Raw genomic sequence first — 14,851 nt, forward strand, 5'->3', positions numbered from 1 at the left:
GTTTGTTATGTCTATCCTAGAGAATTGTTGCGTGTCGATGTTCACAGTGCTTACTGGAAGAGAAAAAAAAAAAAAAAAAAAAAAGCACTGCGCATTGGATCGTCTAATGCTTTTTAGAGATTTTATATATTCTTAAGCAACCAAATGAACCAACCTAACTCAAGCTAAGATTTTCTTTTTCTCTAAATATAATTTATGTAATAAAGTGGTTAGGTGAGGCTATAATGGGTAACCTCTTACTAGCACACTTATTACAGTTTTGGTTTCAGTTGATGCTAATTAATCTCAAAGGTCATTTATTATTTTGCAGAAACAGTTCCCGTTGAAGAATTGGAGGACACATGCCGCGACAATTGCAAATGGGATTAATATTGATGTGGAGAGACTTTTCATTGAATTTGAAAACCAATTTGACATGCACAAAAAGCGAAAGGGTCGATATTTAATTTATATAAGGTCAGAAATATATCAAACTATATATCAAATTGAAATGAATTCCGAGAGGAAGGTGATCGACCCCACTTCGCCGGGTTGTTTTTGTCGTTTAGGCCAAATAAAGTCGTTTACAAGCTGTAAATGTTATTTTACTATTTTATGTTAAACTTTGTTATTTTGCAATTAGGATTCCTTTTTCTGTTTGAACTTCTTATTGAAGTTAGGTTTGTAAAACTATAAATATTCTCTTTTCATAGTTGTTCATTTTAAAATTTGTTGGTTTTAGGTACTAAATTTCAATGTTATTTTATTTTAACTACTAAAATATTTATGTCATTTCACTTTAGATATTAAATTTCAGTTTATGTACCAACTTTAAAAATCACAATCTTTTATTGATTTATTGTTTTATTTTTCAGTGTTTGCAAGACTTAAACTTTAATGTTTAGTTTCTAGGTTATAGAACTTTATCTCTTAAGCTTAAATCAAAAGCACTAAACTCTTATAAACTTTGAATTTTTATGAATTTCAAACAGTCACAACTGTATAGCAAACTAATTTATGACCTAATTCAAAATGTCTTGCTCTAAGTTAATACCTACACTAAAAAAAAATTAATATCTTGCTGTTTTGCTGAAAAACTATTAATATTTAGTATTTAATCCTAATTTTCTATTTATTTTATTATTCAGTATTTATTCAGTACTTTTAGGTTTTCGCTGTATCAATTATATTATCGTAATATGCAGTATGCTCTAACATCTTCATGAAAGAAACTTTTTTAAAAACAAATTTAGTAATTTATGGTAACGTGTTTCCAAGAATGTGAATAACATGTTTCCAAGAAACAATGAAGGTTTAGTTGAAGAAGGCGGCTTTATAGGACAATTCCATCAGCAAAGGTTAATATGTTTTTTGGCAAAGTGGGCCACATATTATGGGTGGAGGCCTTGCACAATGTTTTCTTTTAATTACTGGTCGGTCAAGGCCCAAATGATAAGCAAACTAATTAGGAATAGCATTTGGGCCTAGAGCAGCCTAAACCATCAACAGAAATGGAGACACATCCAACATATATATGAAGCCCAAAATTAGTATACCCTCAGCGGCTCAGCCTAACTCAGCCCACCCCAACTCAACCTAAATATACAAAACAATTTTTTTTTTTAAATGTTAACCTTGTATCACTTTTTTTTTTAGGCCAATAACCTTATCACATTTGAATTTGGCTACATGATGATCATTTTTGTTCTGTAGTTTGGCCCTTATATTACATTCACCCTATATTTTGTTTTTTTAATGTAGTTTTGGCCATGAGCCACGGGTTGAAGTTAGCAAGGGAATTAAGCTGGGTTTCTTCAATAATGTTGGAGTCTGATGTCTTAGCACTAATCTCTCGACTTCAAGCGGTTGATGACGATTTGGCCTCTCATGGGCACCTCTTGGATGATGTTAGGGAAGCATGGCGATTATTTGGTTCTTTCAAATGTAGTTATGTACCGCGTCTTTGTAACACTGTTGTTCACTCTCTATCTGGTTTTGCACTTAATTTTAACATTATTTTTGTTTAAAAGATGAGGTGCCTCCATGGCTTGAGCCTCACCTTCTGGTGAATGTCATTACTCCCTGGTCCCTATAATAATACATCAATAAAGTATTTCTCTAAAAAAAAAAAGAGTAGAAATAATTCGTCTATCAATCATACGTATGTATATTGTATGAGATATGAATAGATTAGACCGTAAAAATATCTAAGTCTATTATTTATAAGAACTTCATAACTTTTAAAAATACACAAAAAGATAAGAAATTTCTGGAAAAATATTCATGTTCAGCCTAGTGCGTTCAAATGATAAAATTTGTTGGTGTAAGTTGTGCAAATATAAATATGTACAACTACACAACCAGAAAATAGTCTGGTGAGAGTGAGAGTGAGCTCTTGAGGTTAGCTCAAGTAGTAAGAATAAATGCGGTTAGTGTTAGAATTAAGTTAAATTTAGAATTTGATTGTTTTCGATATAACAAAAATTAATTACGAATACAACTGTAACAGTAATTTGTTTTATATTATTTCTAGCCGATGAAATTATTTACATAATTAATAATGAGAATATTATATTTACCCTTTTCGGAAGTAATTATTGATATATAGCCAATGGCCTATCAGTCAAAGTACTATCAGTATCAATGATGCCTATTAATGTCACAGTCGCTTGTTTCAACACATTTAATAAGGCCAAACTAGAACTGGCCGGGTTTTAGACTTCAGATTTCCCATATCAAAGCATTACTCATACGATGAGTAGATTGGAGAAGATGACGTATCCGCATCTTATCAAAGCATCTCTCTCTCTGTCTCTCTCTACAGTAGAAAAGTAAAATGGAGTGTGAGTTTAACTCTAGATTTCCCTGTCGAAGCCAGAAAACCTCCATGGTTCACGTCTTCAGTTTCTTCCACTCATCCACCCACTTTTCATGGGCGTCTTCTTGAAAGTTGAAACCATATATAGAAATAAGCTAGACTTCTTTTTACTTTTCCACAAAAGATATGTTGATTATGTGTGTAAGAAAATTACAGATAATACAAAATTATCATTTATATAATTATCATTTGTGACAACATAATGTGAAAGCGACAATATTAATTAAATAATGTGTAAAATTATTTAGATGTTATTGCACTCCTCCTCAGGTGTTAGTGCATGAAAGAATGTGAGAACTTATATATTTTGAAGGGAAATAAATGTAGTAAAATACCCGAATATATAAGTTCTACAAACACTTTTCCTTTCAACCCGACTTTGTAAGAACAAATTATACCCACTTGCTGTGACATTTAGTTTAATAACAAGATTATAAGCTATGACATTTGGATAATATACCATGCTTATAAGTTGTAACGCTTCCAATATAAGCCGATTTCATTGAAGGAACGTCCTATAAACTGGATTAAAAAGTATAGATTATACTAATATTCAACATGGTCTGCTACTCTGCTTCAGGGCCGACCCTGAGAGTATGTGGGCTGAGATCGCACAGGTCCTGAGGTCCTAGCGTAATATAGAGGTTAATTTTTTGAGGAATTTTAGTTTACTAATTCTAGGAAAAATATAAAAAATTATCGATTACAAAATACTTACATTAACTATAGTGTCACTTTTAATTTGATACATGAATTTCAAAACTTGACAATTAGGTACACAATTTTTGCTCTGCTTGACAATTAATTACATTTTGTTATCTCTTCTGTTAGATCCGTCGTTTTTTGCTTATGTTTCCATATTAAATGCCACGTGACATAAATGAGATCCATATTTTCGTATTTCGGATTCCAGCTTATTTTTTCATGTCCATTAGATGGATATTTCAGCTTACTCGATCTTATGTCTAAAATACTCATCTAATGGACGAAAAAGAGTAAGCTAGAATCCAAAATGTCAAAAATATATGTCCCTCTAGTGCCACATGACATTTGTTAACATGGACATGTAAGCAAAAAACGATGGATCTAACCAAATGAGTGTAAGAAGGTACATAATTGTCAAATTGAGCAAAAGTTGTATACCTAATTGTCAAATTTTAAAACTCATATATCAAATTAAAAGTGACACTAGATAACGTAGGTATTTTGTAATTGAACCAATCAAAAAAATACCTCTTTTATATTGTTTCAAGAAACTTAAGCTTGTTTTATAAAGTAAATCTCAAACTAAAAGTGAACCTTTTATATTTATTTAAGTTATATAACTTAATTCAACATAATAAAGGTAGGCCTCTACTTAATTAATATTTTAATCATGTTCACAATTTCTTAGATCCTAAGAGCGGCCTGGTCTACTTGTTCGAATCAATTTGCTTCTAGTGTTTGAACATTACCATCCAGCATTCCAACGTCCACATGATATTTTGTGTAAACTTATATGCGAAACCATCTCTCAAGCTCATTTTATATATAATTCTTACTAGCAAAATTAGAAACCCTCATTTCAGATATTAAAAGGTGGGATAATGTTAGGTACTCCGTACTCGCACTCCAATTTTAACTTTTTGGATTCCAAAATCAAATATAATATGTGGTTCAAGAAAACAGTACCGGACAAACAGTTTCATTTTTACCAAGACCATGAAAAACAGCAGAAAAATATTAATTTATACATATAACAAAAAGAAAAAGAAACATTTACAATTACAATTACGAAAATATGTAGCTAGGATTTAGAGTTCACTATTTGTACTTGCATTTGCTGGGGGTCCTTTCCTGATCCTGAGATCTCAGTGTCTGCAACAAAATAGTGCAGAGAAAAAGGTCACCTATTGGTTATTGTACTTTTATTACGTACTCAAAGGTCTACTGTAAGAGTTTTAGACCATCAAAAACGTACTGGAGCTCAGTATCATCAGCACATCAACTGTGCGTTCTTTAGTAATTCTGTAGAAAACTTAAGAAAAACTGTACCATCGAGTCCAAGTTCCTGTCAGTCCGTATTAAAAAGATCTCTCTGCAAAATCAGAAATACTTCCACCACACACAGTAATTAATTGCTTGACTATATATCACAAAACTAATCTTAAGGTCACTTAGGCCTTTGACAAAAACTAAAACACACGCTTAAACCCAGTTCAAAAATACAAAGAACATCAAAGATGCAAACTGCAAAGTACTGCAAAAGTTAATTAGATGCTGGATGTTAATGTTGACTGTGAATCTGAACCGCACGTTCAAACAGAAATCAATCCAGTCGTGTGTTGCACAGTTGCAGCCTTGCAGGTTAGTAATACAAACACTTATGCACGCATTAGCTTATATATATAATTATATAGATATATAGAGAGAGAGAGAGAGAGAGAGAGAGAGAGAGAGAGAGCTGCAGTAGTAGTATCAGTTTCTATATCCATCTTAATATAAAGCATGGGCTGCAGAATCCACCAAAGTAGTCCTTTTTGCTTACATTCACATGCATTTCAAAACACTATATCTAAACCCATGCATGACTTAATTGCCATTACTAAAACCAAAAAAAGGAAAAAAAAAAAAAAAAGAAACCCAAATAAGAACCATATGATATGAACTAATCAACTTTAATTGCCATTACGACCCACACTTACTCTTTGACCAAAATTCACCCCCAGCTTCAAATCAAGCTCCAAATTCCCATTCCCCATAAGAACATGACCACCACCTGGACATGGAGTTTGACTAAACAAATGGGCCACAGAAGTCACCACTGAACACTTCCTGCCTCCGTTCAAAGCCTTAGGCTTCATTCTCTTTGCCTCCGAAGAATGATTACAAGATGATGAAGAGGGTGACGAGAGTGGAAGCACCGACGGAATTGCAAAGTTGGTCCGAGCCTTCGACCCTCTCAGCCTCCTCGCCGCCGCGTCGTACGCACGCGCCGCCTCCTCCGCCGTGTCGAACGTTCCCAGCCAGTGCCTGCACCGCCCGATTCGGTCCCTTATCTCCGCCGACCACCTCCCCCACGGCCTCTTCCTCACTCCCCTGTAGCTCTTTTGAACCGAAACGCTCCCGACATTTCTCTTTTCGCCAACCGATTTCGAACTTTCGGCACCGAAACGCTCCGAAACGCAAACGAAATCCGAAATTTGGATGTTTTCATCGTTTCTTACGGTGTTACTGGCCCTTTTGCCTCCGAAGAGTACGTGTTCCCCCACAACGGCGGCGATTCCGTCAAGAATCGGAGGCGTTTCCGTTGTTTCGGGTTCCGCTTCTTTGTCATTGCTATCACGAACCGAAATCTCGGCCGAAACACGCCGATTTTCTGGTTGGTTTAGCTGGTTAGGGACAGAAACGGAAGGAACCGAGAAGTGGGTTGTGTTGTTTACGTAGGACTCGTAAAGCGAAGTCGCTTTGGTTAGAAACCTCAACGTTTCGGGTGCTGCATGAAACGAAACCGGGTTGTAGAAGAACGGAACGGAGTTTGTAGTGTTCATAGTAGCGCGTTGAACGGAGAAAATCAAAGAGGCATTAAAGTCATTAATGGGAAGCTCTTGGAGGGAACCCGCACAGGTTAAGAGTTTATATATACCTAATAAAATAATTATATAATCGAATGAACCATTTTTTGACAATGATTTTTTCAAAAGATTTTATTAAGAATTAAAAGATATTCCTGTCAAGTTGATGAGACCGTAATCCCTCATATTTACGTCCTTGTCTGTATTCTTGACAGGAGGCTATTTAGGATGTCGTAAATGCCCCTACGACCTACTAACATTTACATTAGGTCATGGGGCACGTTGAGTCATATTGAGCCATATCATGAATAAGTATTGGGTAATCATGGAAACATACTACGGGGTCAAAAGATAGTGTACGTAATCTTCCTATTGCAATCTTATATATATATCCCCGGCAATAGCTAGACTAGGATTTACTAAAATGGTGGAAGTACCCCCTCATTTGGTAAAGAACTAAAGAACCATGCTTTGCACTATGCTTTGCTCATGGTGTATGAGACTACTTTAATGCCATATTAAAGGTTAGGTATGTAATTAACTTCAAATCAATTGATAACTTGATAACTACTGATGAGGATGCCTAAAAGTTTATATATTGAGATTTGAGATGCCAAGTTAAAATTTTTTATAATAATTTTGTTCACAACCATTAATTGCGGGTTTAGTACGTATTAGTATCACACTTCATACATATCATGTTGGTTATTTTTTTCAATATATACAACCATACATGTATTTATTATTATTATTATCAGGTTCATTCTGTTAAGGTATACCTCAACTTATTTATGTTGAGGTATGACCTTGTTGTGGCCCACACAAGTCGTTTTGTGTCGATCGGAACCGTTCGCAAGGATCATCTTCATTGATAGATCATCCTTGCAAAAAATTAGTCAAATCGGAAATCATTTGCCTATCTAACTTTGATAAAACAAATGGACGGTTTCATCGAAAATATTTGGTTCGTCCATTTATTTGATCAAAGTTAGATAGGCAAATGATTTCCGATTTGGCTAATTTTTTACAAGGATGATCTATCTACGGAGATGTAAAAATTAAACGGTTCGGATCGACACAAAACGACTCGTGTGGGCCCCAATAGGGTATACCTCAACATAAATAAGTTGAGGTATACCTCAACAGAAGGAGCCTGTTATTATTATTAATCATACAATTATACATGTTAACTACCAACAATTGCAATAAAACACATCACAAACATTAAGCAGAGTAATAATGCTACATCATGGTTGATGGTGGTAATCGTATAAAATTATTTTCCAAGTTTATATAAAGAACACAATAGAGGCATTGAGAGTCTTTTGGTTTTTCAAATTATAAATTTTAGTGGTGTTGTAGATGATATGACAGTAAAAGAATAAAACACTATCATATAGATTTCGATTCACAACTTTAGGATTTAATTTGGTATTAGTAAGTTCATCGTTTAATTTATTGGAATAAGAAGATTTAAGTTTAGGCCTTCTCCAATAGTTAATGTCCAAATTTGAAAGCGTACTCATATTTCAATTTGGTTTTTAACCTTCTTAAGAGTAATGTAGAGTAATGTTTCACATCAGAAAAACTAGAGTTTAACATATGTGCTTATAAGGTTTTGGGCCTATTCGCCATTACCAATTAGTTTTGGATTAAATTCTTAAATTCTATTATAGTATCAGAGTTTAGTTATCTACGTGTAAGGCCCAACGACCAATACAATTTGTCCACGTGTTAGGTTCAAAATCTCGCCACATAAAAAATTAGAATTTAGCATATATGCTTATAAAGTTTTGAACCTCTACGCCCATTATCAATTACTTTTGAATTGAATACTCAAATTTTATCTCTTAAATAATGCCAAAAGTGAGAATGTTAGTTGGTTTTAACCCAAATATGAGTTCCACTCTCACTCACACTCTCACGGTACCATTAGAAAAGGCCTTGAGAGTTAAGACCTCTATTACTAAAGTGAAAAGAAAAACAAATAAAGCTATTAGATGTAAATTATGTAATCATGTAACTTACACATTTTTAATTATAAGAGTATCAACACCCTACGTACTACTTGAACATTGCATGGAGTTATTAATGACGGGGGGACATGGATTGCAATAGGAAAGAAAAGGGTAATCATGTGGACATAATGATTTGATGGGTTTTAAGAGTGCATGAATGCATGATCTCGAGAGTTTGATAGGGCATTAATGACCGTTGATATGGCATCAGTGGGCGAGATCGATAGCATCACGGTCTCGTCGACGAAAAGATTGTTGGATTAATTTAATCTTATTTTCCGATATTATTATGATGATGTACGAAAATAAAAGATATTATTTTGATTGCTTGCTTCATGCGAAGACAGATTTGGATGTTACGCAGGCGCACAAAAGTGACCGTGAGGAAGCACCTGGAAAACCAGCATGTAAGATGAAGATGCCGTGATCGTTGAAGTTATGGTTGGTATTGTGTAATTGTACTCATGATTGATTTTGATCATGTCAATCATGGTTACTTCGGTCCTATCTAAACATTATTTTATTAGATTTAATTTCTTTGGGCGTCGGGAAACTTCTTAAGAAAGCTGGTAAACACGAGCGTGGGATCTTGGGTGATGTAAGCAAGATCAAATGGCCGTGGTGCTATATAGCCTATATCACGATGAATTTATCATGACCCCTTCCTTTCCTTTTTTTTTTAATTTGCCTTTTTGATTTGATAAAAAAAAAAAAAAAAAACTATGTCCATCATTTATCTTACCATAATGTTAGAGGCTCATATCTTTTGAACTCAGATTGTAATCATATCGTCTTTAATTTAATTATTTAAATTGAACACAGAATAAGATTAAATTTAACGAATTCATCCAGATACAATTTCAGGGATATCTCGATGACTTAGCACAAGATGAGAGCAAGTCCAATAACTTTCTCATGCCACTCCACCCTTGTCCCCAGCTCATGGTCATGGTTAGCCAAGGTCATTTGGTTATTGTCTTGCATTCCCTAATCATATTCATTTAGTGCATGCTAGACTTGAATGTGTGCATGCAAGGTCATATATGTGCGCGCGCATGTCAAAGTTTCGAGAAAACCTTCCTTGTAAGTAGAATTGACATGGCACCACCAACATAGAAAATGTGGGTTTAGAACATTAAAATTTGGGACACACCATCATTTATGTTGGTGATACTATATTATTAATTTTTAGGGTTAAATATAAAAATGATCTATGAAATTTATTATGATTCTCAATTTGATTAACGAATTTCTCAAATTGTATCAAATCAGTACAAACATTAACTTCTATAAAAAAAAAAAAATTAATGAAACTAGTCATGTGTACAACATGTGACTGTATTTGCAGAGGTATTTCAGTCCATTGATCACATTTTGGCTTAAATTTTTTTTATGAAAATTAACGTTTGTACTGCTTTGGTACAACTTGAAAAATTCATAAACAAAATTGACACTTTTTATAGTTAATTGACCAAATTAAGAATCATAATAAAATTCATAAACCATTTTTATATTTAACTCTAATTTCTATTACAACGAAGTTTTTCTTGTGAGCTCTATGGCGTACAAGTGGCCATGCAGTCATGATTTGTTGGCCTAATGGTATACCAATCAACTAAGGGTTAATTAATTAGTTCATCGCACTTTATGTGTTAAGAGTTTTTTTTTTTAATATCTATCTCTAATCATGTGACCTAATATATAATACAAGACATTAATAAAAATACATAAGATGTATATTTTCACTCTGGTCTTATGTACTAAAGTTCTTCTAATCTAGACAAATATAAAAATGAGAAAAAAAGAAAAGAAAGACAAGATCTCTTTCCCCAACCCAAAAAAAAAAAGGAAAAAAGTGAGAAGATCTATTTTTCCAACAAATTTAGTGCCCTCATTTCGATCAAATTTAACGAGTATTGTTATTTGGACTATTTTAAATAACCACTTTGCTGAGTACTATTCTCTAAAACAAGTGTGACCTATCTATAAAATAGTCAAAATAGTTTTATTCCAAACCTAATTAATTACCTAAAGTTGCGAGCTTGTCAGAGGATATACATATGCGGAAACTCAATTCACTACCTGGGGTTAAATGCAACAAATAAAAGAAATAAAAGTACATTTCTCCAATAGTTGGCACAGGAGATCGAAGAAGTAGGTGAGTTACCTATTCTAGATCTAATTGCGTTTTTTGGTTGAAAACCTTCCAAATTTTGGTGGGTTTTGCTTGATGGTATGAAACACATGGCTAAGGTGCCAACCAAGTTTTAATTTCCAAATCTTTTCTACTTGCTGATAATCAAACTTGTGCACAATAAACACGTAAAGTCGATCACGTGAGAGACCCAGAAAATGAGCTTTGGAAATATAAAAGTATGCAAACCAATGTGATCACCTTTCTTATTGTGGTTTACACTTCACTATGAACCAATAAACTGCAGAGGCCATGTATAAAACCGTAGATACAAAAACATGATCGATCGGTGGTCCATAAGGTGGACTATTATCTTACCAAGACCATTCATTAATTAATTATTCGAATTGAAATTAATTAATAATATATAGACTTTGAAGTTTGAAGTCAATCTTCTCTTTCTCGTTAATATCTGATCTCTCTCTGACACACACATGCATAGGGACGTAAGTTTGTGACTCTGTTGAATGTAATCGTTGGCTTATTTTGGCCAATACCCAAGATGATGGTGTAATGGACCGACCCATGTTTCGTTATTTGAAGAAACATTTGGTGGGTGCAAAAGAGAATGTCTGTCTATTTGACCCTAAACACACTCTAGGGATGAGAGAGACAGAGAGAGGGAGAGAGAGAGTGAGAGTTGTGTGTTTGTATAGAAGAAAGTGAAGCACGCGAAGGTTTTAGGGTTTTACACACACAGTCACACTCTTTGGACTGAGAGACTTTCTCTTGGCCATGAGAGAGAGTTAAAGGGAACATTTTCCCACTTGGGTTTCGATCGAGGAAGAGAAAGAGAGAGAAAGTGGTGAGAAAATCCCAAGACCAAGAAATTAAGAAACAAGACAAAGACAAAGAAAGTATGCCATCATTTTATCTTTATGAGTTTTGTACTTTTTTGGATTTGTGTAAACTTGTGTGCAAGTTTTCTCTGATCTGATCACTCTCACTTTGCAAAGTTTCATGGCTCATGGGAAATGTGAAATTATTGCATGCCCAAGTAGTACTAGTAGTTTCGACCAAAAAAAAGTAGTACTAGTAGTGCTTCTGAATATTCCTTCATAGCTTTGTTTCTTTTTTCATGAAAGTAGTAATGAGAAGACCAAGATGAATAGTGGTCAATCTAGTTTTTGTTGAAATAAGGTTGGTGTTGTGTGGTTGTCTATATTTTCCTGTTTCCCTCATAATGCAAATTTCAAACGTACGTGTAGGGGTGATTGCAAAAATATACATTTTTGTCATTGATAGAGATGAAGATAGTAATATATAATTAACCAGTTGTTCTCACTTCTCACTTCTCTTGAAGTTCTCCTTATAAGGAGGAAATTTCAGATTCTCAACTAAAATCTTAAGGCAATACATTTTCTAAAGGCCCAAAAGTGCCCTCTAGCTAGCATCCAAAAGGCCCAACAATATTCAGTCAAAACTCAACGGTATCCAAAGGGCGTCCAATTCGTCGAGTCTAAATGTTGGGTTGTGGCCTAAAATTAAGTGGACCCCTTTTCTCAGCATGGAATATTACTTCCGATGTAGAATATCATTCAAACATGATAGCATGAAGAATATGTCACAATTTCAATGAATGTGGATAGTTTATGTGAATATTAATTTCTTTGTATCTGTACGTACGAGGACTTCAGTTATTTTCAATGAATACCGTAATCAACTTCAACTACTACATTGATACTTATTTGTTTGGACTTGAGGATGCAAATCAGAGCTAAAGAAAGTTCCCATCGTATATAATTATATGAGTTAATTACACTTACATCCCCTGAAGTTTATCGTCTTTTCGCATATACTTCCTGAGGTTTCAAAACTATTGCATATAACTCCCTACAAGAGAAAAAAATAAATAAATAAAAATGAAAATATTTGTATTAAGGTTGGACCTTACACCTTGAGTAATTTTATTAGGCCATTTAACCTCTTAGCATGTCTTTTCGCATAATTTCTCATCATTTTCGTCTCACTATAGGGGGTTATATGCAACAGTTTTGAAACCTCAGGGGGTGTATGTGTAATTGTTGAAACCCCATGGGGTGTATGTGAAAAGACGATAAACCTCAAGGGGTGTAAGTGTAATTAACTCATAATTATATATACATCCAACCTATCCAGTTATCTTCATCAATTTTTTTATATTTTGGTTGAAAAGAAACGTGTCATTAAACGATAGCGTAGATTGTTGACATGATGAACAAATAGTCACACAAAACAAAACACAACATATCTTATGACTAAATGTCTGAATCAAAGTTCTATTTTTGAGGATTTTTCAAAGTTTAATTGGAATGGGTAGCTGCACCGCCATCTGTTGAATCTTCTGTGTCGAAATTGCACACTATTACCTGCACTTACAATAATTTATGGTTAACGAGGGCCTGATTTTGTTGAGAGGAAGATCACACATTGAAAATATAAAGTCTTACATATATAATGACTAATAAGGTTTTGATCTATTTTTTTCATTGTCAATTAGTTTTACGATAGATGCTTAGATTCCCTTATGGTATCAGAGTAAGCTATTTACTTGTCAGACCCAACGGCCATACGTGCTTCTACGTCACCCAATATGAATTGTCCACGTGTTAGGCTTGAGTGACGCTACACGTGCAAGGACGTGTTGAGAGAAAGATCTTATATTGAAAATGTGAGGTCTTGCATAATAGCTTATAAAGATTTGAGCTACTCTTTTCATTACCAATTAATTTTGGAATAAATACTTAAATTCTTTCAAATTTATCTCTATATGTTACTTTGATTTTACTTTTTAAAGATAATCGAACGAGTTTGATTATTAATGGACTATAGAGTCATTCATTTTTTGTCTGTGAATCTTTTGATCATAGATAAATTATTAAATAATATCAATTCTGATTTTGACCTATTTTTATAGACAAGATTATCAGTAAGTGACAGGTACCTAACAGACCATAATGTAAACAAACGACCTGATCGACTTTAATATCCACCTTTTGAGCTCTATTTAAAGTAGAGAAATTAAGAGAGACCGAAAATCACATTCTTAATTAGTACTTGTGTTTAGCTTACATCTTTGTATAATATTACAATTAGCTTGGTGCTTAGTGCTTAGTGCTTAGAATCAATCACTACAAGAAAAAGGGACATGAGGCACATACAAAATGGGCACAAATACGAATTTGTGACATGTTATTTAATAAGGGGCATAAATATAAATATATTTGTGTTCTGTTACATTTGGCACATGTGATTGTGTCTTTTTTATATGTGTCCTATTATATAAGACATAATTTTCGTGCTTTTTTACATATTATTACTGTGCAACAATTTTATTGAAACTCGTGTGAGAGCTGAGGAAGTAACTAAATCTATTCATAAAATTAAAAATAATATTAAATTGGGTTTATACTCAAATATTTGTGCTCTATTTGGCAGGTCATAAGACACAAATATATGATTCATGCTCTTTGTTGCTGTCATAAGACACAAATATTACCATTGTGCTACTTGTAAGGTCACCCAAACCAAACCCCAAACAACTAAAACACAAAAACTCACTCCCCAGTTTTCTCTCTCTCCCTCGCATCTCTGTTCTCTCTCGCCTCTCACCCTTGCTACGTCTGTCACCGGCGCGTGGCGGCGCGTTCGGCGGCGACTAGGCTGGGTGTTTGGCCCAGTTTGCTCGTCGTCACTCCCTCTCTCTTCTCCTAGTCTCGGATCACCCAGAAATTGCGCAGAAACCGAGAACCCAGTTTTCGCCCGTTTAGAGCTCCGGCGTTGACTCGCCGTTTCCGGCGTCTTCGCGGCCCAGCTCTGGCCCTGGAAGCTTCCTCTCGTCGAGCCGAGCACGGTGGTGTGCTCCGATCGTCTACCCGACGCTCCACGACGGTAAATCGAGGCTGAGAAGGCCGGCGGCTTCTCCGGCCAATTTGAGCTTTTCCGGCGAGATTTGGCCCTCGATCCAGTTACGAGAAATGATCCTCTAGGTATGGGCTTTCCTTCCCCCTTGTTATTGCGTGTCAATTTTGAGAATCTAAAGATTTGAAATTTTATGGCTTGTACCCATTTCGGGTTTACCTTGAATCGAGCATATTGGAATGAATTCTGAGTTGTTTTTGGTCCAATTGAAGTGCCTAGGTTGATTGGGGTTGATTTTTAGTTGAGAAACCAATTTGTTTTAGGATCAGGGTGTTACAGATTAGGGTTCAATTTAGGGTTTATCTGTTTAATCAATTAGGGATTTTTG

The 14,851-nt window shown here is 34.6% G+C and overlaps 1 protein-coding gene across 1 annotated transcript; it reads right to left on the minus strand.

Annotated features, from left to right (window-relative positions):
- Window positions 1-5,514: 5,514 nt before the first annotated feature.
- Window positions 5,515-6,387, minus strand: LOC147286961 (Integrase-type DNA-binding superfamily protein). Its single transcript, XM_086240858.1, has one exon. The coding sequence runs from the start codon at window positions 6,385-6,387 to the stop codon at window positions 5,515-5,517; it is 873 nt and encodes a 290-aa protein (XP_086096984.1).
- Window positions 6,388-14,851: the final 8,464 nt, after the last annotated feature.

The sequence above is a fragment of the Dryas octopetala genome, chromosome 4 (genome assembly GCF_963921425.1).
Source record: "Dryas octopetala chromosome 4, drDryOcto1.1, whole genome shotgun sequence".
In the NCBI taxonomy this organism is placed as follows: Eukaryota; Viridiplantae; Streptophyta; class Magnoliopsida; order Rosales; family Rosaceae; genus Dryas; species Dryas octopetala.

Bases quoted from the DNA above. Each gene is read 5' to 3' on its own strand.
- LOC147286961 (XM_086240858.1), bottom strand. From the start codon at position 6,387: ATGAACACTACAAACTCCGTTCCGTTCTTCTACAACCCGGTTTCGTTT.